A 27,133-nucleotide genomic window follows, 5' to 3' on the forward strand; every position below is an offset into this window, starting at 1 on the left:
AAAATTCTTGTTTAGCTTTTTGCACATTAACTTTTGCAGGTTGAACTATGTTAAATGTTAGAGAAAGAAACCTTGGTGTTTCTCGCAATACAAACATCTAAAGTAAGATTTTGTCAGGGATTCCCAGTTTACTATTTTATTGTGTGGACCCCGGTTGAGAACCACTGCTCTAAGCTTTGCATTACATGTCTCTTAACCACTATGCCATATGCCCACATAGTGGTTAAGAGTGTGGGCTACTAACCCCAAGATTCTGAGTTCAGTTCCAAACAGTGACTTGAATAATAATAATAATAATAACATCGAAAAATACCTTAGGAACGAGAACCCAGATTCGAAATTTCCCCAAGACACCTGATGAAGGCTGGAGGGTATATCAGCGGAAATGTTGTGTTAACAACAAACAAGATGAGGACAAATATCTGTGAAATGTAAACAATGTACATAATTCCTCATCTCTTAATTATGGAACTGTACTATGTCTTTTACCAATGTTTAATTGTTTTTTGTTGATCTGGCAGAATCGTTAGCATGTTAAATAAAATACTTGGTGGCATTCTTTCCTGTTCTTTATGTTCTGAGTTCTGACGCCACCAAGGTCGACTTTGTTTTTCATTCTTTTGGGATCAGTAAAACAAAAACATGTTGAGTACTGGTGGGGTGGGCAGCGGGTAGTGTAATTCGATTAACCCCTTTCCACTAAATTTGCTGGTCTTCTACCTAGATTTGAAACCGTTATGGATACTGAACAAATATTTTGATCCTTGCTTGTTTCTCTCTCTCCTAGGTTAATGAAGAACAAAACTGGGATGAGCTGTTTGAAGAGTTCAATATCCCGAAAGGATGTACCAATGGGATTCAGGCAATAAAACAGATTTACATCAGGTAAGGGCTTCTCTTATTACTGCACCTGGAATTTGCAAGAACAACCGCTTTATGAAAACAATTGCAGCGTGGAAGGTGTTTGTAAGCCATTTAAGAAACACACAAAAACCGTTCGATTCACTTCAACATTTAAGTTTAATTTGTCAAAATATTTTCCTCGCTTTAAGACCGCGACCTCTTCACTGACAAAAATCTGTGCTGCATCTGAGAAAGTAACAGTTAGTTCGTTATATATATGTACGTATGTATGTATTGCAATATGGTTTTGTTTATTTTAGAATGACATAGTAGGGTAGGTGTGAGAGATTGGATCTGGCCACTTTGAACAATTCACATGTAGAAATGCTAGAGGGCATTTGGCTGCTGTTTCTAGTATGTTTGTCGACCACAAAGAGACTCCCTTGTTACCTCATGATGTGCTTGTTATGTATTTGGTTTGATATAAGCAACAATATTCCTCGCATACAGATCTCTGGCCTTGTGCCAATCTGCAAGATCATTATTATGAATGGAACGTTAGTGGTATTTATAGACGAGTAGTCAAGAGATTACATGAAACACCATTACACAAATAGCTTCCATCCCTGAAGTTTTGGCTAAATAAAATATGTATTAAACAGTCTCACTGGTGGTTGGGCCAGAATAAGAGTAAAGGGGCAGTGTTGGGGCCTCCTCCCAACTTTATTTTCTCTCCCAAAGCCACCTCTTCCTCTCTCTGATGCACTCCCACTCAGTTGAACGGGCTTTTCCGTTTACCTTTCTTTACTAAGTTACTTGGTGACCTCATTAGTGCTAATTATCATCATCATCATCATTTAACATCCATTTCCCATGCTGGCATGGGTTGGACAGTTTGAGTGGAACTGGTAAGCTGGAGAGCTGCACCAGGTTCCAGTTTGATTTGGGATGGTTTCTATTGCTGGATGCCCTTCCTGACGCCAACCACTCTGAGAGTGTAAGGGGTACTTTTTTATGTGCTGCCAGCACTGGTACCATTTACAGGACACTGGCAGCTGCCACAACTACATTTACATGACTCTAGCAATGGTTACAATTATGATTTCACTTGGCTTGACAAGTCTAGCACAGCATATCGCCAAAGGTCTCGGTCACTTGTCATCGCCCATGTGAATACACAGCACTCACCCCCTTTCTCTCTCACTCTTCGCCTTAGCCTCTTTTTCTCTTGCTCTTCACCTTTCCCTTCAACTAATCATGTGAAAGCATTACAGACAGGATAAGTAACGGAAGAACAAGCAGAATTATCATTAGATAATTTTACCATATCAAGCTCATGCCAGGATCATTTTGATGGCAGGTTTTAATTTAGATCACTTTAAAACAGGGTATATATATGTCGTTGAACGAAGGGCCGCTTCAGGTGAGTTGGGATGTAAAAGGATAAGTATTCAGTTTTAGAGAATTGCTCCTAATGTTATGGTTGTTCAAAAAAGCTAGGTTGAAATTATAATCCTGCCTTCCAGTTGGTTTTGGCTGGCATCTTCTCCTCTCATTTCTGTGACTATGAAAATGCTTTGTTATGATTTGGATGTAGGTGTGGCTGTGTGGTTAAGAAGCTTGTTTCAGAACTATGTGGTCTTGGGTTCAGTCCACTGTATGGCACATTGAGCAAGGCTCTTCTACTATAGCCCCAGGCCAACCAAAGACTTGTGAGTGGGCTGGTAGAGGGAAACTAAAAGAAGTGTGTGTGGATCTTTGTCTTGACATCACACAATGGCTGTAAATGATACAAGTGATATTGTTCTTCTCCAGTCTTTCTGAAAAAACGTGTCTGTTCATGGGGCGGAATATTACGTTACTTGCAAACAGGTGAAGGTTGGCAACATGAAGGGCATGTGGCCATAAAAACTGTGCCTTAACAAATTCCGTCTGACCCATGCAAGCATGGAAAAGTGGACATTCAAACGATGCTGATGATGTTATCTTTTTAGTTGTGGACCCAGCATCAGAAAGGGCAGCTCAAATTTCGTTTTGACTGTTGATACAATCCAGTGTGTATATAATTCATTGGGTATTGATTTCAACGCTGTTGCTCTGTCATCTTAAAATAACCTGTTTTTGGAAACAGTAACAAATGTCTTACATAAGTAAACCATCAAAACAAGTTGTCTGCTTTGCTATAAAGGTTTGCTTGTTATGATTACTGATGACCTTGAAACAGTTACAGAACTTGGCTCATCTTATGCTGGAACCATAACGAACTGAATAGTCTACTAAATACTAGAAAGTCTTTCCAGTTCAGTCTGCATGTTGGTGGAATATCAGTGGAACAAGTGAAGAAGTTTAAGTATCTTGGGGCCATTTTCATGAATGGTGAGAAGCAGGAGGCTAGAATTGGATGCTAAACACAATTCTCCTGCCTGCACTGAATGGGTTCACTGCTGAATGTTGCAAGGCAGGGATCAGAATTGGTGTTGCGAAGACTGAGACATTGATCTGCTTAAGAAAGTCTTTCCAGGGCACTTTGCAGCTTAGTGGAACATCTTTGAGACGATTGGGGAAGTTTAAGCATCTCAGAAGAATATACATTAGAGATGAGAAGCAGGAGGCTGGAATTGTAGATTCTGGCACCCAGTGATGTGCCAGCTTGAGCATTTGATTCTCAGAAGAGGAGAGATTGGTGAAGAAGAAGCCAAACTTGTTTTCTTCAAATTGGTTTGTGTACCTCTCCTCACCTTTGGTCCTGAATGTTGGGTAATGAGCGAAAGAGTACAATTTTGAATACAAATGGCCAAAATAGGGTTCCTCTGAAGGATCTCTGGGGTAATGTTACTTGACAGGGTGCAAAGCTCAGAAATCAGGGAGTCTCTCCAGGTCGAGCCACTAGGACTCCATATCAAGCGGTCACAGTTCTGGTATAACAGAAAAGTGATTAGAATGTTACAGGAAAGAATTGCAAGACAGATTCTTCAAGCTAAGTCAACCATCAGGAGTCCTAGCATTAGACCAAGAATGATATTGTTGGGTAACATCCATTGCCTGTCCTGCTTGGGAATCCAGCTGGAAAACTGTAATGATGGTTGCTTCTAAAAAGACCCTATGGAGGAGGAGGAGGGGGTACTTGAGGGCCCTATCCCCATAACCCCTCCCTCCAGGAATAGTGAATGAAGGTGGATGGATGGATGGACTAAATACTAGTATGGGGACAGTATGAGAGTTTTTAAATTTTTTTTTTCTTAATACCCTCTGACCCCATCTCGTTATGTATTTATAAGACAGGAGCTGAAACATTCTAATCCAAATACAAAAAGGTTGATTATCTGCCCTAATATGTTACTGGTATTTATTTTATCCCTTTCTGTAGCATTGAAGGTTGTGTTTATTTATTATTACTGAATTAGAAATTAAAGGCAGCAAGCTGGTAGAATTGTTAGTGTGCTGGGAAAATGCTTAGTGGCATTTGGTCCATCTTTATGTTCTGGGTTCAAATTCCATCAAGGTCAACTTTGTCCTTTCATCCTTTCGGGGTTGATAAATTAAGTACCAGCGAAACTCTGCTAAAGGTATCTAAGGACCAGGATGTGCTATTAAATAGGGTGAGAGTTTACCACCCAAGAATAGGAATGTGTCTCTCCCAATTACATGGTTCTGGGTTCAGTCCCACTGTGTGGCACCTTGGGCAGGTGTTGTCTACTTTAACTTCTGGCCAATCAAAACCTTGTGAGTGGATTTAATAGACTGAAACTGAAAGAAGCCTGTTGTATATATGTGTGTGTTTGTGTCTGTCTTTGTCCCCCACTAATGCTTAATGACTGGTGTTGGTATGTTTACATCACTGCAACTTAGCAGTTCAGTGAAAGAGAATGATAGAATAAATACCAGACTTGAAAAAAAAAAAATCAAGTACTAGGATCAATCCATTTGACTATAGATGCTTGAAGGCAGTGCTCCAGCATGGCTGCTGTCTAAGGACTGAGAGAAGTAAAACATAAAAGAATGATTGGTATAACGAGATACTGATTAAGACTTGCTTTTAATTTCTCAAATGTGTTGGTATTAAAATGGGTAACAAAGCACAATGTGAAGGTGTTTGGGTAGAGTTTAGTGAAGAACTGAGGTGAAGCTGAGTCTGCAACCTGCTTCCAAATTGTTTGGTTCATCTGAAGAATGAGAAATATAAATACAAGCTCGGTTTTACCAGTTTTTGAACAAAAATAATTATATAACAGGCAACCAGTTCTAAAGCTGACAAAAAGCAGTAAAGTCTGGAAAATAGATATTCTTTTAAGTGAGAAATGAAACAAAAAGGAAAATGAAAAAAAAGATTAGTGAGAAAAGTTGAATGAAGATTTAGGATTAAGATTATTGTTTATTGTTGAAGAAGAAGAATTGTTGCAGTTTTTCTTAGAATGGATTTCTCATTTCCTTTGGAAGGAAATTGGCAAAGGAATGTGAATGAGTTTTGAATGTTCTAAATACAATAATTCATATATCTGTAATAAAATCATTATGAGGAGCAGAAGATACATATTACGGTTGAGATCTCCCAGCATACAGAGGAGGAGGAGGTAGATTGCCTTCTTGTCTGTTAGACTCTCTCTTTCTCTCTTCTAGAGGAGAAGTGGGAGTGGTTCTTTGACAGTTTTGTAAGATTTCTGCAAAGTTTTAAATATTCCAGAATGTCTCTACAGACAGAGATTGTAGAGGAATGTTTCTTCTCCTGAGGAACAATACCTATTTCTTTATTACCCACAAGGGGCTAAACATAGAGGGGACAAACAAGGACAGACATAGGTATTAAGTCGATTACATCGACCCCAGTACGTAACTGGTACTTAATTTATCGACCCCGAAAGGATGAAAGGCAAAGTCGACCTCGGCCGAGGAACAATACCATGACTTTGTACTCTGGTGGGGAACTCCTTAACTTCACTGTGTCATTACTGAAATTTTCTGGGCACAAGGTCTGAAATTTTGGGGCAGAGGACTGGTTCATTACACTCGACTCCATTGCTCAACTGGTCCTTATTTTAATCGACCTTGAAAGAATGAAAGACAAAGTCAACTCCAGCAGAATTTGAACTCTGAACATAAAGATCTACAACTACTAAGCATTTTCTCCAATGTGCTAACGATTCTGCCAGCTCACCATCTTAGAATATCTGAGTGAATAATATTACACCTGGGCCCAAGGTGGCAAGTTGGTAGAACCGTTAGCAGACCAGGTGAAAGGCTTGGAGGCATTTCATCTGTCTTTACATTTTGAGTTCAAATTGCGCTGAGGTTGACTTTGCCTTTCATCTTTTCAGGGTTGATAAAATGAGTACCAGATGAGCTCTGGGGTCGATATAATCGATTTACCCTCCTCCCTGAAATTGCTGGCCTTGTGTCAAAATTTGAAACCAATATTACATCAATCCCCAATACTTATTCTTCAGTCTGGTACTTTATTGTTCTCTTTTGCTGAACCGTTAAGGTACAGGGACGTAAACTAACCAACACCAGTTAAGGGGTGGTGGTGGTGGGGACTAACACAGAGACACTGTGTGTGTAATATACAATAGGCTTCCACACAGTTTCCATCTCACAAATTCACTCACAAAGTATTTGTCAGCCCAGGGCTATAGAATAAAAAAAAAACGCACCTAAATTGCTGTGCAGTGGGTTTGAACCAAAAACCATGTGGTTGCAAAGTGAGCTTCCTTAAACACACAGTCATGCCTGCACCCTATATCTTATTTCCTTTTTCCTTTATTAAAGATGGGAGAGTGTTATTTGGTGTGTGTGTGTGATTTAGCTGCTATTTCTAGCAATTCAATTGACCACATGGACATTGCCATAGGTTGTCAGTTTATATGATTTACTATTATGTATGCTTATATGAGTTTGTATGGTTATATGATATAGTGAAACGGTGACATCTAAACCACTTTGAACAAAGTTAGACTCATTGAAATAATCACTTATAGTCATTAAAAATTGATTTATTTCTTTTTCTTTCTTTTCCTCTTCTTCTTCTTATTCAATAACTTGTCATGACTCAAGTTATTGATTTGTATCAATAGTCACCAAGGTGGCACCCGACAGTCTCTCGATTTTATTTTATAGGAGATCAATGATAGGAAATAGGAATTTCAGTCAAGTGTAGGTAATTTGCTGTGTTGTGAATACAATTAGATAGGGAAAGCCATTTGTTACAGCTGTGTTTGTAACTGTGTACTTCTTTTGATAATGGTCCCCTTTTTTTTTTCCTGCTCTCCTGCTTTACACAGTCACTTATGTAACTCCTCAATAGTAAGAAACCTGTTTTACCCAAGCCCCTCGTCTTGTACTTTTCCCTCTCTTTCACCCCTCATCTCCTAGCATAAAATTGTCCTCTTGGGGTTCATAGTATTTGCAAAGTGCATGGCAGTGTCACTTGTGCTGGTGGCATTAAAAAGAAAAAAAGGCACCCAGTGCATATGGTTTGATTGATTGGCATCAGAGAAGGCATCCAACTATACAAGCCATATCAAAACAGATACTTTGAGCAGAGTGCTGTCCCTGGGCCCATTTGTTCCTCTCACATCATCCAACCCATGCCTGCATGGGATACGGACATTAAATGATGATAATATATAAAAAGACTTTATTGTGGCTCTGTGGTAAGAAGGTTGCTTGCCAACTACACGATGCCGGGTTCAGTCCCACTGCATAGCACCTTGGGCGAGTGACTTCTGCTATAGCCTTGGGCTGACCAAAGCCTTGTGAGTGGATTTGGTTGATGGAAACTGAAAGAAGCCCCTGTGTTTGTCCCCCCTCCACCATTGCTTGACAACTGGTGTTAGTGTGTTTACATCCCTGTTGCTTGATGGTCTGGCAAAAGAGTAAGTACCAGGCTTAAATAAAAAAGATTAAATGCTGGGGTTGATTCGCTTGGCTAAAATTCTGCAAGGTGCTGCCCCAGCATGGCCACCGTCTAATGACTAAAACAAGTAAAAGATGTTATATATATATATATATATATAGCATGTGCTACCTTCAAGTTCTTTGCAACCACATGGTTTTGTGTTCAATTCCACTTTACAGCATCTTGAGCAAGTGTCTTTTTGGACAATGGAAACTAAAAGAAGCCGGTCATGTGTATGTCTATGGGAGGTGGGGAGTTGTGTCTCCTTGATTTGATGTCTTGCACTGATCATAAGCGAATGTCACCACCGTCATAGAAGTAATGTCCTTTGTTTGCAGTCTTCCATGCAAACTTGTCCCACCATCATTTCATTTATATTGGAAGAAGTCTGGGAAATATTGCTTGGATGCTCTTCCTGTCACCAATGCTCACAGTTTCCAAGCCAACGGGAGAAGAATCTGCCTCAGTGAATTTTTTCTGGCTCAATGAAGCAAGGAAAAGTGGACTTTGAAATAACAAAGCATTCATTGTGCATACATACAAACACAGATGCAGGCATGCATGTACATACATAGAGTTACTCATGCACACAAACACATGCATGCATGGCTGAACTTGGGTTCTTGGGTAGAGAGTGCAAATCCTTAATTCATACACTGCAAATGATCATGATATCTGGGACTCTAAGAATCTGCAAGGACTTTAAAGGACGATGGTTAAACGAAGGTGCTTTCCTTCACAACCTTGCTACCAACACTTGGTGCCTGGTCCAGATCTTCTCTAAATTTAAAAGAGAAAGAGGATATACATGTATGTTACTGGTTAAAAAACTTGGTTTCTGTTGTCTTTGATTTCAATAAAAACTTCTAATACCTATTTCTTTACTACCCATAAGGGGCTAAGCGCAGAAGGGACAAACAAGGACAGACAAACGGATTAAGTCGATTATGTCAACCCCAGTGCATAACTGGTATTTATTTAATTGACCCCGAAAGGATGAAAGGCAGTGGAATTTGAACTCAGAACATAGCAGCAGACAAAATACCGCAAAGCACTTTGCCCGGCGTGCTAACATTTCTGCCAGCTTGTCGCCCTTTAACTTTTACAATAAAGGCTCTTCCTGTATTTATGAATTTTCTGCAAGTTTTCCCTTTGTCATTTTGTCTTTTTTCCTTACTTACAGCTCCTGTGTTCTTTTTCTCTCTATTCATTGTCTCTGATATATCCTGCTTATCTCTGTATTATTAGTAGTAATACATAATATCATTCTCATGTATGTCTGGTATTCTGTATATTTCAGATTTCTGAATGAATATGAAAAAGTTAATTTTCTCGGAGAAGATCCTGACCATGAGATCATGGATGATGATGAAGATGGACCATCACGTAAAAAGTCTTCCACCCCTTTACACAATGTACCCCTCACATACAAGTACAATCAGCATAAAGTCTCAGGTCAGTTTCAATTTGATCTTTTCTTTTGTTATTCATATTTCTTTTGTTTTAGCTACTACTAATAGATGTTGGTTGATCCTAGAACAGCTCTAACCAAGTAGGCTTATGATCAGAGGCAATCTAACCATGACCATCCATTCTTTTCTGTTTTAGTGTATATGTAGGACTACATTATCCAATTTATCTTTTCTTGTTTAAGGTGGCTGAATGGATTTGTGAGAGCTTTGTCTGCTATTTCTAGCCATTTGAATGACCAGGTGTATGGTTCCTTATTGACTCCTTGTTTCCTGCAACTTGGAGCATACTGTTGCTAATGGCTGAAGAGTTGCTATTTCATATTCTGTCACCGAATGTTGTTCCATGATCTCTGATCAACACCCTTTATCTCCCTGTGCCCAATTCCTTTAGCTATAAAAAAAATATGAACTGTGGAGAGAAATGTGTACTGTGGACTTGCAAACCAGAAATGGTGGTGTTGGCGGTAGTGTCTGTTTCTTCAACAAATGTTTTAACTCCAATTATTGAGTTCAAATACTTCTCGAGGCAGACAAGGGAACGAGAAGGTCTTTATGTGATTGCTCAAATTGTTAAAAATAGCAGTGAAATGTTCCTCAAATTGCAGTCATCTTTAACCCTTTAGCATTGAAACTGGCCATATCCAGCCCAAGTATTGTATCTGTTTTACGTTCAAAATGGCTACATTGGGCCTTTCACACCCTCCCTACAATGTCATTCTATAAATAAACACTCGCATCATCGTCTGGCACCTGTGTCGGTGGCACATAAAAACACCATCCGAGCGTGGCCGTCTGCCAGCCTCGTCTGGCACCTGTGTTGGTGGCACATAAAAAAATACCATCCGAGCGTGGCCGTCTGCCAGCCTCGTCTGGCACCTGTGTTGGTGGCACATAAAAAAATACCATCCGAGCGTGGCCGTCTGCCAGCCTCGTCTGGCACCTGTGTCGGTGGCACATAAAAGCACCCACTACACTCTCGGAGTGGTTGGCGTTAGGAAGGGCATCCAGCTGTAGAAACACTGCCAGATCTGACTGGCCTGGTGCAGCCTTCGAGCTTGCCAGACCCCAGTTGAACCGTCCAACCCATGCTAGCATGGAAAGCGGACGTTAAACGATGATGATGATGATGATGATGATTGAAATCTTGAGGCTGTAAGATGATGCAGGATTAAACCAGAATACTGTGAATAAATAAGCATTGCACTTGACAGAGTAATCTGAATGGTAAAGGCTTAATAAACAAACATGTTGGATAATGTTGTTCTGGGTTCCTTGCACATAGGAAGAAGTGGGGATGATCATTGCTGAAATGCTTGATCAAGGCTGACCTGGGGCTAAAAATACCCAACTGTCTGAGACCAAATCCATGAAAGACTGACATTTTTTATCTGAAGCGACTCAGTAAAAATACACACAAAAATATAGAATATTTATAATTATGGTATTTGGAGGAAACGGGAGGGGGTTCGGTGTTTTGGACAGAGGCCCTTTGTGATGAAGGGGGGAAAAAAGAAGAGGCATAGGAAGGTTAGATGAAGAATAGTGTTGTTTATATCAAAGAAATTGTGGGTGAATGAAAAAAAATGGGAGTGGATAGAAAGAAAATGTATAGAATGGTATTTTGTAGGCGAAAGAGTGAAGATGGATGGATATAAGTGGAATGAGTTGGATTGGTAAGAAAATATGAGAGAGAGAGAGAGAGAGAGAGCGCCGTGGTTATTTGTGATCATGTTATGAATAGGGATGTGTGTTCTAGGAAATAGTGTGTGTGTGTGAAGGCACATGGCCTTGTGGTTAGGGTGTTACACTAATGATTGCAAGATTGTGGGTTCAATTCCTGGACCAGCTGGTGCATTGTGTTCTTGTGCAAAACACTTCTTTTCGTGTTGCCCCAGTCCACTCAGCTGTAAATTGGTGCTAACCCTGCAATGGACTCACCTTCTGATTAGGGGCAATGCTTGCCGAACCAACAGGGTGGCATCATTTGAAAGCTAGAATGATACAAAGCGCATTGTGGCCAGCAAGGTATAATATCTGATAGTCTGGTCAGTCATGTGATCATATGATATTTTGTTTGCATGGAAAATGAATGTTAAATGATGATGATTATACACATGCATGGGCACACACATAAACATTGTTTACTGCATGCATACATGTAGCACACATGTATGCATTTGCATACATGTAGCACACATGTATGCATTTGCATACATGTAGCACACATGTATGCATTTGCATACACATGACATTTTTGAGAGATAGAGAGAGAGAGAGTTCTTCAGTAAATTACCATTATGATAACAAGGATTAACTCTCGGTCAGCTGTTATACTACAATGGTACACTGACTACCTCACTGGGTAGATAATAGCCATATTATGTTTTAGGGAAGACCGAATCAACATTTTCACCTGATAGAAAATTGCATCCCTACTCACATCTGCTGCAACAGTACCCCATATGATTTCCAACATTGCATCCACAAATATCTCACTTGATCTTCATGCATACCTCAACAATATCCCATATGATCTCAAGCCCTTGATATAATAACACACGTATGATATCCAGCCCTTGCCCTTAACAGCATTCCATATCTCCAGACCTTGCCCTCAGCAATATTCCATATGATCTCCAGCCCTTTGCCCTCAACTGTATTCCATATCTCCAGCCCTTGCCCTCAACTGTATTCCAGATCTCCAGAACTTACCCTTTGCAATATTCCATATGATCTTTAACCCTTGCCCTCAACAGTATTCCATATGAATTCCAGACCTTACTGCCACAATATCCTTAAGCCCTTGCCGCAATAAATCTTGCATGATATCACAACGATATCCTTATGATCTTCCACATGATTTCAATCCCCAGCCACAGTAGTTCCTCGTAATTTCTTCCCAGTGTTGAGTGAATATTTAAAGAAAAATCTATGTGAAACTATATGCAGTTGTTGTTTTGTTGTTTTGCAGAGACTGCACGTCAAAATGCTGGTTTGTCTTGCCAGTTTGTTACATTCAGTGACTACGACAAGTTGGAAATGGCTTTAATGTCTGGATTACCGAATGAAGTAGACTTTGTGGTCAACGTGTGCACTTTACTCTCCAACGATGGCAAACGCTCATTACGCTTGGACAAATCCAAGCATCTACTAGATCTTCTTTTAGCACACATAGGAATTTTTTCACTCGGTAAGTACATCCATTATTCTTTGCTTTTTATTTAATGTTTCAGCATTTGAGCTGGCCATGGTGAGTCTACATTACTCCATAAGGAGCATGGGGCTAATTTCCTGGTTTCTCTGGTATTTATATTCCTTCCTGGATCGGACACTGGTTCATCGCTAGATAACTCGTTTTTACCAGGTGAGAGGGCAGGAGTGGCATGAAATGAAGTGTTTTGCTCAAGAACACAATGCACCATCTAGTACAGGAATTGAAACCACAATGTTATGATCATGGCTCCAACACACTAACCACTAAGCCATATTTGCACAAAATATACATGTTTTATGTTCAAATCAGCCAGACCTGCTCTCTCACACCTACCCTACAATGTTCTAAAACAATAATGTCATCATTGAAATCTCGAAGCTATGAGATAAGCCATGATTAATTGAAAACAACAATGAACAAATTAGCCTAACATTTGACAGTAATCTGAGTATTAAAGGGTTAAATTGGCTGTGTGGTTAGGGAGCTTGCTTCCCAACTACATGGTTTCGGGTTCAGTCCCACTGTGTGGCACTTTGGGCAGGTGTCTTCCACTATAGCCCCGAGTCGACCGAAGCTTTCTGATTGAATTCGGTAGGCGGAAGTTACTGCCGTGTGTGTATGTGTGCGTATAGCTGCTCAGTGCCTCTCCGAAAGAGAGAGAGAGGGTAGTTTAACTGAAATACTTTTAGATTAAACTAGCAGTATCGCCCGGTGTTGCTCAGGTTTGTTTTGACCCTTTAGAATTGGAATTTTTGAAAAGCAAAAATTTCTTTTTAAGTGAACATTTTTCTGGTTGAAATACACCAAAAAATGGCGACACAGCAGTCAAAAAATCATAAAAAATAGGGATTTTCATAGAAAAAATGCACATGGGTTGGATGATGTTTATTAAGGTGAATGTTTTTGTGGTTGGATGCCCTTCATTTTGTCAACTCTCACCTGTTCCCAAGTGTGGTAATATTCCCTATCGCCCTAGGGCAGCAAGCTAGCAGAAACTTTAGCAGGCTGGGCCAAATGCTTAGCGGTATTTCGTCTGCCGCTACGTTCTGAGTTCAAATTCCGCCTAGGTCGATTTTGTCTTTCATCCTTTTAGGGTCTATTAAATAAGTACCAGTTACTTACTGGGGTCGATATAATCGACTTAATCTGTTTGACTGTCCTTGTTTGTCCCCTCTGTGTTTAGCCCCTTGTAGGTCGTAAAAAAAAATAAGAGTGTACTGGGTGCTTTTTACGTGGTACATATAACCTTATTTGATGCCACAACACTGGCAGAGTTGAACACACTTTGCTAATGAGACAAAATGATAAAGTTGTGATGGATGCTGGGATATTTTTATAACCTCAATTGGCCGACTCATTAACCCTTTCGTTACCGTATTTCTGTTGAGATGCTCTGTGTTTCTTCCAATTATTTTAAATATAATAAAGAATTTAGTAAAATAACTTGGTTATCATTGAGCTAGTGTTAGGAACATAAATTGTGACTAAGGTTTGGTGGAAGATTTTAATTCAAAACTTATGAAAACAAGACATTTGTACTCAGAGCCAGAACCAGTTTCAGCCGGGTTGGTATCAAAAGGGTTAAATAATTTCAACTTCTCAAATGTTTGCAGTTATTGATTAAACTTGGACTGTTCAAGGGTCATTCTGCAATGCCAGTTGAGTTGTTTCAGATGATAATCCATGAACCAGAAGTTCAGTCCCTGGACTCTGTGGTCCTACATTAATGGTCAGTGTTGGCTGGGAGCTGCTGGTCAGTTTAACCTTTCATAACCCTTTAGCATCTGGATTACTCTGTCCAGTCTAATGCTTATCTATATACATTGCCTTGAATTAATCCGGCATTATCCTTTAGCTTTCAGATTTCAAAGATGTGATTGCTTAATATTAGAACGACATTGTAGGGTAGGTGTGAGAAGCCAGACCTGGCCAGTTTAACCCCTTAGCATTCAGATTATTCTGTCAAATGTTCTGCTTATTTATTCTCGTTTGGAATTAATCCTGCATTATCTCAGAGCTTTGAGATTTCAGTGATGTTATTGTTATAGTTTTAGAATAACATTGTAAGGTGGGTGTGAGAGGCTGGATCTGGCTGGTTTGAACATATAACAGGTAGAATATTTGGGTCTGATATGGCTGATTTGCATACTAAAGACTTAATGTCAAACAACTAGAAATAATTGTTGATTGGACAGATTAATTAGATTTCATTCCAATTACATACAGACTCCCTAATTGTGGTGGAAGATACTGTTACTTATTCTACTAATGTCGTCTACTTGTTTCAGCCATTAGATTCTGGCCATGCTGGGGCACCGCCTTAAAAAACTTTTAGTTGAATGAATCAACCCCAGTACTTGACTGTTTTTTTTAAAACTTGGTACCTATTGTATCAGTCTCTTTTGATAAATTGCTAGGCTATGGGGATATAAACACGCAGACACTGGTCGTCAAGTAGTGGTAGGAGACAAACAGACACAACCCCCCACACACGATGGACTTCTTTCAGTTTCCATCTACTAATTCCATTCATAAGTCTTTGGTTGGCCCAAGGCTGTAGTAGAAGACACTTGCCCAAGGTACCATGCAGTGGGACTGAACCTGGAACCATGTGGTTGGGAAGTAAGCTTCTTACCACTCAGCCATGCCTGCACCTATGTAGTAAGAAAAGGGAAACCCCTCCAATTTATATAGTAAGAAAAGGGAAACCTCTCCTGAAAAAAGCATCTACATTGGCCTATAAATAGAACTTGATAATCCTTTTGTATGTCACCCTCTAATCCCTAACACATGCTCAGCCAAGTCACCTGGCTGTCTAACCCAGCAAACAATGAAAGAACTCTTTATGTAAGTTGCCACACCTGCTGAGACGTAAGCTCTAATTTCACGGCTTCTTAAGCAAGACATTGCGACATATTCTCCTTTGTTTCTCCTCTAAAAGTATAAGTTCAGATCATGCACTTTAATTAATTGTTTCGTTAAAATATCCGACATAAACTGAATTACCCAACTCCTGCAAGCGTAATGTGTGAGTCTTGATGTGGTCATTTCACTGGCTAAAAATAGCTGTCAGTTTCTCTCAAATCACACCAAACCAGCTTAAAAATAGAAACACATTGGGTAATCATATAATCTCTCACAGCTTTGAGATTTCAATGATGATGATGATCATCATCGTTTAACGTCTTCTTTCCATGCTAGCATGGGTTGGACGATTTTGACTGGGGCTAGTGAACCAGATGGCTGCACCAGGCTCCAATCTGATCTGGCAATGTTTCTACAGCTAGATGCCCCTCCTAACGCCAATGACTCCGAGAGTGTAGTGGGTGCTTTTTACATGCCAACGGCACAGGGGCCAGTCAGGCGATGTTGGTAGATGTGATTGTTTATGTTTGGAATGACATTGTAGGGCAGGTGTGAGAGGCCAGATCTATTCAGTTTGAGCATAAAACAGGTAAAATATTTGGGCAGATTTGGCCAGTTTAAATAGTAAGGCAAAGGAATTTGAACCCTTTATCACATCTCGTTGAGTGGGTTCAGCTATAAATCAAAGATGGGGATTGCCCTACTACCTGTCTTAAATAAGGTTTTGTTGTTTAGCTATGAGCCAGCTCTGATCCGACAAACATTTGGTCAAAAATGCTCCAGCATGGCATAGTGGTGAGGATGTTGTGCTCATGATTGCAAGATTATGGCTTTGTCCCCCAGATCAGGCAGCTCCCTGTATTCTTGAGCAAAGCCCTTCATTTCATGCATCCCCAGTCCATTCAATTGTAAATGAGAATCCCTGCAATGGACTGGCAACGGGTGTGATCTTGGCTGCATTTATACCATGGAAACTGGATAACTGGCCCTACGAGTCCCAGGACTTGAGAAGCTAATGTCCAGAGGTTGGTGATGATGTCGATGATTTGTTTAGCACGTTAAATACATACAGCACACACTGTAAAGTGTTTGGCATTAGGAAGGGCATCCAACCATAGAAACCAAGCTCATGTCAAACTGGGAGTGGTCTTGGGCAGGTTGGTATCACATCACAATAATGTGATTTGAGGTGCTTTCAGCATTGTTTTTTGCGTTTGATCTAATTTTGAAAATAATGAAGGATTTAGGAAAATGATTTTGTTAAGTTGGTATTAACATGAAATTTGGAGGGAAGTTTTAATCTAGATCACTTTAAATAAAAAGTTTATATCAAAATTGGGGGCAGTCGGAGGCAGGTTGGTAACAAAGGGTTAAGATAGTAATGGGGTTTTTAGTGGTATTTAGCTGCTATTTCTAGCTGGTCGTGTGACTACATAGAAGCTTCCACATAGGTTTATGACTGTGATGGTGGTACCAACACCATTGTCGTGATGTGGAAATAAAACTTGCTTTGACCTTATTTATTTCAGTTACAATAAGGTACCTCGTTGATGCTGGATATTTAGGAAGAGGAAAAAATAAAAGACCACGATTGTACCCAGTCATGTATTCATGGGGTAGAGTCCTCAGGTACCTCCTCCATAGGGTCTTATCAGAAGTAACCATTATTTTTAGATTTTCCAATGGAAAATCTAATAATAATGGTTTACATCCTTAACACTTTCATTACCATATTTATATCGAAATGCACTTTTTATTTCAATTAATTTTTAAGATAATGAACTTAATAAAATAACCATCATTATTAATCTGATGCTTAAAACCTAGATTAATATTAAATTTTGATAGGTTTTAATTTTTAAAACCACCTAAAAACAAGAAGTCTGTATCATTGAACCAGGGTCAAATCTCAGGTGGGTTCATATCAAAAATCAGTATCTTAACCCGTTCTTAACTACAATTTCTTTTTATTGCAGGGGAAAGTTCTTTAGAAGAACTCTACGAAAATGGTTGGCGACCATTTTCTAAAAGGAATTTTGTGAAGGTAAATTTTTGTTTTTCCTTTCTTTTGCTTCTGCAGTTGCATCAACTAATTTTCTTGGCACTCCTGGTACCAGATCCTTACCAGATTTCATAGACTAACAGAGCTTACATCATAATAATTTTGGCTAAATTTCTTGGAACTCCTTCATTACCAATTCCTCGTGACACACCTTTGTTTATTCAAGAGGAAATATCTTAAGAAGGTGGAATTACTCACCTTCCCCTCAACCAGTATAAATATCAAGGTGCAAATCTTACACCAAGCGCTAACCTCGTCACTCTAGGACACCCTCCCAGGACACTCTCTCATGAAATGTAATCATAAAAAGTATATATTTATCTTTCTCTTTCATGCTGAGCGATACATTAGGGGATGCTAAAAAAAATTCCTGTCTCTAAAGGTATTGTGAAAGGCCTGGTTGGAGGGCCAACCTTCTGAGTTCTTTTACAGGGCTTAGAAAAACTGAAGGACTGCTGGTAAGCCAAAGGGTTGCATCAGGTTCCAGTCATCTGTTTTGGCATGGTTTCTATGACTGCATGGTTCTGGGTTCTGTTCCACCGCATGGCACCTTGGGCAAATGTCTTCTGCTACAGCTTTGGGTTGACCAAAGCTTTGTGAATGAAATTTGGGAGACAGAAACTGAAAGAAGCCTGTCGTGTGTGTGTGTGGTTGTTGTATCTGTGTCCCCCACCACTGCTTGGCAACTGGTGTTGGTGTGTTTATGTCCCTCTAATTTAATGGCTCAGCAAGAGATACCTATAGTAAAATTGCCTGGCTTGAAGAAAAGTCCTGGGGTTGATTCGTTTGACCAAATTTATTCAAGACAGTGCCCCAACATGGCCACAGTCTAATGTGGGCAAACAAACAAATATAAGCTGCACCTCTGAAATTGGGGTCTGTCTTCTATGCTATCAAATGTTAAATGCACCAAAGTTTTTAAAGTGGACCTCTGGGATTTGGGACCTAAAAATTTAAAAGTTAAATAGGGAGAGAAAGGGAAAGCTTTTAACCCTGCAGTGTGAGAAAATGGCTTATTTGTTGGATTAAATAAATCAGAGTTAAATTCCATTGTTTTTTTTTTTATATGTAATATCTCTGCATTGTATCAGTCTCAATGTCTCTATTGGAGGTGCAGTGGCCCAGTGGTTAGGGCAGCGGACTCACGGTTATAGGATCGCGGTTTCTATTCCCAGACTGGGCGTTGTGAGTGTTTATTGAGCGAAAACACCTAAAGCTCCACGAGGCTCCGGCAGGGGATGGTGGTGATCCCTGCTGTACTCTTTCACCACAACTTTCTCTCACTCTTACTTCCTGTTTCTGTTGTACCTGTATTTCAAAGGGCCGGCCTTGTCACTCTCTGTGTCACGCTGAATATCCCCAAGAACTACGTTAAGGGTACACGTGTCTGTGGAGTGCTCAGCCACTTACATGTTAATTTCACGAGCAGGCTGTTCTGTTGATTCGGATCAACCGGAACCCTCGTCGTTGTAACCGACGGAGTGCTTCCATCATGTCTCTATTATATCCGTATCTAAGCGGGATTGTTGTTGATGTATTTTTCTTTTCTGTTTTCAGTTCTGGTATGATACAGTGTATGATAAAGAAGTTCGTGAAATGATCTCAGACACGAGGGATGCATCGCTGATAAGTAAATATCTCTTGATACTTCCTTGCACTGATTGCAAGCTTAAACCTAACACAGCAGATGACCTGATGAATATCAGAGCTGCTGCATTATTTCTTTTTTTTTTCTGCTTAAGGCTGAGATACTTTTGGATCTGCCTGTGTATTTATATTTACTACTAGCTTAAAAGCTGCACTCTGTGTGGACCTTTGAGCTGGCTAAAGCATGACTATAATACAGTGGTTCTCAACCAGGGTCCATATGGCCCCTGAAGGTCCATGTAAGATTTTTGGGGATCCATGATAGTATTTTAAGGGCCCTGAAGAAATTTTGCTTTAGATATATTTATTGCAAGAAATAGTTAAGTTTCTTTCTCTAACATTTTACTGAGTTCAACTTACACAAGTAAATGAGAGAAAAACAAAATAAGAATTTTGAAAGAGGTTTCTATGAAACTAGTTTTTAAACACAGAATGGATAACCACTCCTTTGAGTCTCAGGACCCGAAACAGTAATGGCCAGGGGGCGATTACAATGACAATAATAAAATATAACGTGAAGGCATTTCATTAGATATAGGAATCTGCCCTACATTTTAGATATCTCTTCTTCCCATGACAACCCAGTCTGTTGTTTTATACTGTTACACTTTTGAATCTGGCCAAAGATCCTCACACTTCCAGTTTCTGTGAATTCTAATGATATATTCCAGACATATTCAACCCTATCATTACTGTATTTCTGTTGAAATACACTGACTTTGTTTCAATTGATTTTCAATATAATGAAGAATTTAGAGAAATGACTGTCATTATTAAGCTGATATTTGGAACATAATTTGTTAGTGTACATCTGATGAAAGCTATTGTTTTAATTTGTGTTGAAAATAATAATGAATTTAGCAAAATAACTTTGTCCTATTAAATGGCATTTCATTAATTATGAGAACAAGGGTTCCAGATGGTCCAATCAATGGAACAGCCTGCTTGTGAAATTAACATGCAAGTGGCTGTGGTTTCAGTGTAACACAGAATGTGACAAAGTTGGCCCTTTGAATTACCGGTACAGCTGGCTGAGTGGACCTGAGCAACATGAAATAAAGTGTATTTGCTCAAGGACACAAAGCATGGCTGGTAATTGAACTCATGGCCATATATATATATATATATCTCCATGAGCTGAATCCCCTGCCCACCAAGCCATGCACCTTCACCTTCAGGATGTTGGTTGGGACATTTTCTAGCATTGAATTTTGATGTCAGGTTTTTGGGAATAATAGGAGCTGAGCTGGTGTCTGGTGGATTGTTATCAAAAGGGGTCAAATGTAACTGTGGGAGTAACCTGCATGAACGGGTGTTACAAATGTATATTTACAATTTTAAAACTAAATAATTGTGTCTTTCCTTCATTTGTTTGTTTCGCAGGAGAGTGGGTTGGTGAAGAAGTTTTGAATCTTGGCCGCAGTCTAGGAGTTAATGATGTTGAAGGTCAGCGAGTGACTCAGGTATGTATATATGTATGTGGAGGCGCAATGGCCTAGTGGTTAGGGCAGCGGACTCGCGGTCATAGGATCGCGGTTTCGATTCCCAGAGCGGGCGTTGTGAGTGTCTATTGAGCGAAAACACCTAAAAGCTCCACGAGGCTCCGGCAGGGGATGGTGGTGATCCCTGCTGTACTCTTTCACCACAACTTTCTCTCACTCTTACTTCCTGTTTCTGTTGTACCTGTATTTCAAAGGGCCGGCCTTGTCACTCTCTGTGTCACGCTGAATATCCCCAAGAACTACGTTAAGGGTACACGTGTCTGTGGAGTGCTCAGCCACTTACATGTTAATTTCACGAGCAGGCTGTTCCGTTGATCGGATCTACCGGAACCCTCGTCGTCGTAACCGACGGAGTGCCTCCATATATGTGTATGTATATATGAGGCTATAGTAGAAGACACTTGCCCAGCCTGAAATCATGTATTTAAGAAAATATCATGAAGGAAATAAATTGCCCCCTCTCTTTCTTTATCTCCTTCAAAATGTGTCTTGACACAATGACCGCCACATATATTACCACTGGCAAGCTTCACACAATCTCCATATGTACCACCTGTGGTACATTTTCATAATATTTTATTCTGTATCTTTGACACGGTTTTGAGGATAATTAGATAATATGAATGCTAAAATATTGAAGTTTAATTATGAAATATTGTGAAAATGCAAAAAAAATAAAATTACATTTCCTTGTAATGAAACAAAATGCAGTGTGACCACATGAAACAAGTGGCACCCCTGCTAGATTTCAATAACAGGTTAATGTGGTGGTTAATGTATTAAATCTCTTGCATCTGGACAAACTTTATCTGTCGTCAACTCTCTTTAGTTCTCTGACTCTGGAATTTCATTAAAGCTTTCTCTTTTTCTTTCCCATTCTTCTAGATGGCTATCATAATCAGGAATTTATCTTTTGATGAAGAAAATTTGCAGATCTTGGCCAACAACAGAAGTGTGTTTAGGTAAAAATCTTTTTTTTTTTAATTTCCCATCTTGAATGATAATTTCTCTTATAACCTTATCGTCATCACTATCATCATCGTCATCATCAAATGGTTGCTGTTTGTGCAACTGTTTCTTCTAGTTGGTAGATGGCTGGCTGTATTCATAGTCAGAACTTTGAGTGAAACTTCCGAGTGAGAGGTGATCATGTTTTATTTATCAGATTAATTCAAAACCGTCTGAATAAATAAACATTACATTTGAATGCTAAAGAGTTAATGCCAATAATATGGAGCTGGGGGCATTAGCCATTAAAAGTATCTCAAGGATTTGGAAGCATTATAAAACAGCCTCCATTTGATAGAAATTAATGACACTCCGTGGTTAGTAATTATCCCTCCTTTGTCCCACTCAACCGTGAAACCACTCCAGTCTCCAGTTTGTCCCTTCCAACCATTCCAGTCAGTTAACTCCCTTCTCTTCTCTGTTGCAGGTTTCTATTACTTTGTGCCTACAGTAAATATGGCTCACTGCGGCAAATAGGACTGGATACTCTGGGCAATTCTGCCCTTCAGGTAAGACAGTTTTCAGTTCGTTTTTGTTGGGTTTTGTTTGTGTGTTGTATTTTGAGATTAGTTTTTCTCTTTTCACCTTTTACTTGGTTTAGTCATTGTGCTCAGGGACCAACGTGAAGGGTTTGGTTGAATATATTGACCCCAGAACATGTCTTTTGAGTCTAGTACTATTATTCCATTGATCTCTTTTGATGAACCATTAAGATACAGTGACATGAACAAACCAACACCAGTTGTCAAATGGTGGGGAGGGGGAGCACAAAGGCACACACACACGATGGGCTTCCATACAGTTTCCATCTACCAAATTTACTCACTAGACATTGGTTGACTTCAGTCTTGAAAGCAAAAAAAATTGGGAGCCAGCTTTGTTCTCCGACCTTCAAGATGGGTTGATGTGTGCGAAAAGGTGAACTTCATTATGTACCTGTAATACTACTGGAATTCACAGCCAGTAGACTTTGTCCTGCCTCTGCGACATCACTAATGTTGATGTGTAGCTCCAGATAAATCCTAAAATCTATTCCATGTCTCTTTATGTGCATATTTTTTTCTCTCATTACACATACACTCTGAGTTATCTGCTCTTAGTATACACCCTCCTTTACACAAACACAGGAGATAGTGTTAGTTGAAGGCTACCAAATCTGCCATACACAGACAACTTCAGCTTTATATAGAGAGAGATTACACATGTTAAATTATGTAAGCAAGTGCAGATGTATATACATACATACGTACATACATATGCATACACACAAGTATATACATACATACGTACATACATATGCATACACACAATATAGATTTGCTGTTTTATGTGATTCGTTTTACAAACTTTGACCAATGGTTTCTTTGGATTCAGATGATCTTGGAGAGTGTTGACCACCCTGATACACAGCTGATCCTGAGGTTGATATCCAAATGTTTATGTTCCAGTGATAAATGTGAAGTAGTCCGTGGTAAGAAAACATTTCCTTTCCATCTTTTGTTTATTGGTTGGTCTCAGCAGGATGGTCTGTGATTGCAAGGGAAAGAAACGTGGACTGGAAGACAGTCCCTGAGAAATCTGTGTAACCTTTTTGAAGCGAGTGATACAGTGTGCAGGTAATAGAGGTGAAACAGGAAAAGGGATTTTACAGGTGAAGAGTGGAAGCTGTTGTAGTTGAAGAGAGAGAGAAATTGCTCCATAGTGAATGAGTGTTTGAACTGTGCTTTTGGAACTAGCTTCAAAGGCTAAGCCCCTACATGTCACATCATCTCCTTATTTCTCATCAATGCAATTATATTACAATGCAACTCCCTCTTTTCTTCCTGTTGCATTTTCTATTTTCTTTACCTCTCCTCCAAACTGATATTTACCATTGACCATACCCCCCCACTTCCATCCCCTGTTTGCCATTCACTGCATCACCTATATCCCCATCCCTAACCAGCTGTCACTTGCCTCACGCTCTTGCAGACTTAACCTGCTTTTCTGTCCCTCTGTCCCTCACACCCCTTCTCTTGTACCTTGCATTGTTCTGTCTTGTCTTGCAAGCTACATGGTGACCTCACTAGCGCCAGTGTCACAGAAATGCACCCAGCCCACACTCTGTAAAATGGTTGGCATCAGGAAGGACTTCCAGCCATTGAAACCATGCCAAACCCTACACCGAGGTTTCATTCACCAGTCCATTCAGCTGTAAATGGGTAAACTCTACAACAGATTGGCATTCCATTCAAGGGGGAAGTTGGTCTGCCCACCTAGCCAAATGATAGTGGTATCATTTGAAAGCTACAATAATTTTAGGGAGCACATTGTGACCAGCAGGGTATAACAACCTCCAATAGTGTGGTCAATACAGCAATAATGATAGTCTCTTGATCTGAGAAAGATGGTTCCACTGCAATTCCTTGCTGAATAACCTGTACCAAGGATTTGTTTATAGGGATCAAATGTTTGTGTTGTACATTAACTCCCTCATTCCCCTCCTTCAAATCAACATTGCATGAACAGGTACGCAATGTGCTGCACATCAGATGTTGAGGTGATCGCAGAGCGACACGTGATGAAGTGTTCTGTTCAAGAACACAACATGACACACTGTTTGGTCTGGGAATCAAACCTGCAATCTTATAATTGTGAATGCAACATCCTAACCTCTAAGCCACGTACCTTTACTTGATACAGTGATAGAATAACTGATAACCTACTGTATTTTGGGGCATATATGGTGCATCCCAATTTTAGCAGGCCTAACCTGCAAGAAGGAAACTGCAGCTGACCCTGAATCCCCAAGCTGACGATCTCACATGTTTGCATGTATTAGGAACCATGAAAATTTAGACTGACACCCTTTGGTTAGCTTTTATGGTAGACTGAGTTACAATACTTACATTAACCAAATATCACCACTGACTTCCACCATCACCAGTATTGTCTATCATTAGTAACACTAACCATTTCTACCCAAATCCTGACCATCAACATATACAGTGCAGGGGAACTTTTGGAGGAATTGTGTGTGTGTGTGGGGGGATGCAGTTATATGCCGGAAAATACAGTGTTTTGCAAACATTTATTTCTAGCGAGGGATGAATAATGATTTCTTCATAGTTGAGTTTCTTTCAGCTTTGTTTTATGTTATGCGTACAATGTTCTTCATTTCTTTCCACCAGGACTTGAAATTTTAAGCAAATTGTGCCAAGTGGAAGAAAATGAAAGCTTATTGTCTGAACATCTGGAAAGTAAAGCATACGAGGATATATGTAAGCTGTTGACCATCCACGATATTCAGCTGATTATTTATACTCTAGAAGCCTTGTATCAGTTATCCGAATTAGGGGAGGCTACATCTGGTGCTATCTCTTCTGTGAAACATGCTGTCGGTACGTATGTTGGTTTGTTACTTTTTCTCAACACTAACCCCACCAACCCTTCAAAAGCTATTTAAGCCATCCTGAAATAGAGCAGATTCTTGAAGTTACTGGTAGTTTTCCTTTCAGAAGCCGTCAGTTGGCTGGTAACTAACTTCTGGTCAGGAAATAAATTGTCTTTCCACTGGCTCACAGATAAACTCATGGAATGTACTTACCAAAAAAAAAAAACCTTTTTAGACAAAATACTTCAGAGTACCACTTGTGGTGCTCTACATTCTGAGTTCAAATACCTTTTAGTATTCAGGTTACTCTGTCAAATATAACATTTGCTTATTTGTATTGTTTTGAATTAATCACGCATCATCTTGTTGCTTATAGATTTCGATGATGTGATTGTTTAGCTTCACTTTGACGTAGGATTGTGATAAAAGGTTAGATCTGGCTCTGGCCTGTTTCAACATCAAACGGGTTAACTATTTTGCCCGGATGTGGCCAGTTGGAATGCTAAAGGGTCAAACTCTTTTGTGGGGTCAGTGTTATTATTGACTATTTCCTTCTCCTTAAAATTTCAGGCTTTCTAGCTCTGCTTTACTTTTAGTCAGAAAGGTCTTGCAGTATTTATCCTTTTACTTGCTTCAGTCATTAGACTGTGGCCATGCTGGGGCCATTGCCTTGAAGATTCTTAGTTGGATGATCGACTCCAGTAGTTCAAATTCACCTGAGGCTGACTTTGCCTTTCATCTTTTCAGGGTCAATAAAATAAGTAGCAGTTGAACTCTTGGGTCGATGTAATCGATTAACCCCCATCCCCCAAAATTTCTGGCCTTGTGTCTATAGCAGGATGCATTATTATTATATTATTATTATTGTTGCTGCTGTTACTACTACAACCACCACCACAGTTGCTGCTACAACTTCCATTTTGATTTATAAATTTCCTTTGGATATCTTGGTTGAGTCAAGCTCTGCCATACCTCGTTAATGAGCTGATGAAATAAGTATCACTCAAAAACTGAGCTCTCAGTCCCACTCTTGAAAAATTTATACTTGTATCATCATCATCATCATCGTCATCTTTACCATTGCCACTATTGCTATTACTACTACTGCTTTCATTTAAAATTCTTTTCTTTTTCCCGTTAGATATCTTGGTCCAATTGGTTACCGTTGAGGCACAATCTTATGGTCCGAATTCTCTGATTGGTATCAAAGTCGTAGAGTTTGTCCCCCACCAGCAAGCAGGTTTGACAGCCATTGGACCTCCAGTGCCTCCGCAACCTCCACCACCCATTACTTTGAATTGCAGTAAGTATTGCATTTATTTTCTGTCTGTCTGTCTCTCTTGATTTAGTGGTTCAAATGATCTGGAATATTGCCTTTGGCTTTCAGATTATCCTCTCAAATGTAATGCTTATTGTTTTAAATTAATCAGGCTTTAACTGATAGCATTGAGGTTTTGATGATGTGATTTTCAAATAAGTAATATAGTTTTAATTTTGTTTCTATAATTTTTAAGGGAAGCATTGGACCACATGCCTATGATGTATATGGTCCTTGTGTGTGTCTGTGTGTGTGGGGGGGGAATCCATGTGAGATTTTGTTAAAATTTGAGTCATATATTGCTTATACTTCTGCAATACACAGAATATTAGGTTGTCCCAAAAGTTCGTAAACACTTGCGAAAATTGAATTTTTACTCGCCAAGTACTAACAAAAACAACAAAAATTATTCCTCAAAATTAAGACCATTATTTTCCAAGACTTTCTACGAACTTTTGGGACAACCTTATATTTTAATGATTTTTTTAAAGAATACAATTCCAAATAATATAAAAATACTGTAGGAGTTTTGAAACATGCAATGGTTATGAAGGTTCACTTGAGTAAAATAGGAATCAAAAGGGTCCATAGGCAAAAAAAGGGTTGAGACCCACTGTTTTGAATGATCAAAAGTGGACCTCTTGGCAATATTACCAAGTCTATGAACTAGGAAACCAAGGGTCTGTATCAACTACGGCTGAATAAGATGGTGACATCAATTTTCAGATGACCAGTGAATTGAAGTCACCATCATACAATCAGTGTTTCCAGTCTTGTGTGTAAACATTTCTAGCCTTGGGGGTGAGGGCCACTTATCTTGCTTGAAGGGCATCCAGCTGTAGAAAATCTTCTTCAACAAATTCTGTCCAACCCATGCAAGGATGGAAAAGTTGGTGTTAAAATTGATGATGATGGATATGGGTCTGCTTGGTGTCAC

General features: G+C 39.5%; 1 protein-coding gene across 6 annotated transcripts in view; it reads left to right on the forward strand.

The window, feature by feature from the left end:
- LOC115225720 (AT-rich interactive domain-containing protein 2) overlaps window positions 1-27,133 on the forward strand; it is a 101,781-nt gene that overhangs the window by 41,077 nt on the left and 33,571 nt on the right. For all 6 annotated transcript variants that reach the window (XM_036514620.1, XM_029796640.2, XM_029796641.2 and 3 more), the window contains exons 3-13: window positions 788-885; window positions 9,036-9,190; window positions 12,179-12,397; window positions 17,263-17,330; window positions 18,906-18,978; window positions 20,379-20,458; window positions 21,383-21,459; window positions 21,933-22,014; window positions 22,880-22,976; window positions 24,676-24,885; window positions 26,020-26,181. In XM_036514620.1, the coding sequence (XP_036370513.1) occupies window positions 788-885; window positions 9,036-9,190; window positions 12,179-12,397; window positions 17,263-17,330; window positions 18,906-18,978; window positions 20,379-20,458; window positions 21,383-21,459; window positions 21,933-22,014; window positions 22,880-22,976; window positions 24,676-24,885; window positions 26,020-26,181 (1,321 nt within the window). The remainder of the gene's footprint in view (window positions 1-787; window positions 886-9,035; window positions 9,191-12,178; window positions 12,398-17,262; window positions 17,331-18,905; window positions 18,979-20,378; window positions 20,459-21,382; window positions 21,460-21,932; window positions 22,015-22,879; window positions 22,977-24,675; window positions 24,886-26,019; window positions 26,182-27,133) is intronic.

The sequence above is a fragment of the Octopus sinensis genome, linkage group LG28, assembly GCF_006345805.1.
Source record: "Octopus sinensis linkage group LG28, ASM634580v1, whole genome shotgun sequence".
NCBI classification, from domain to species: domain Eukaryota; kingdom Metazoa; phylum Mollusca; class Cephalopoda; order Octopoda; family Octopodidae; genus Octopus; species Octopus sinensis.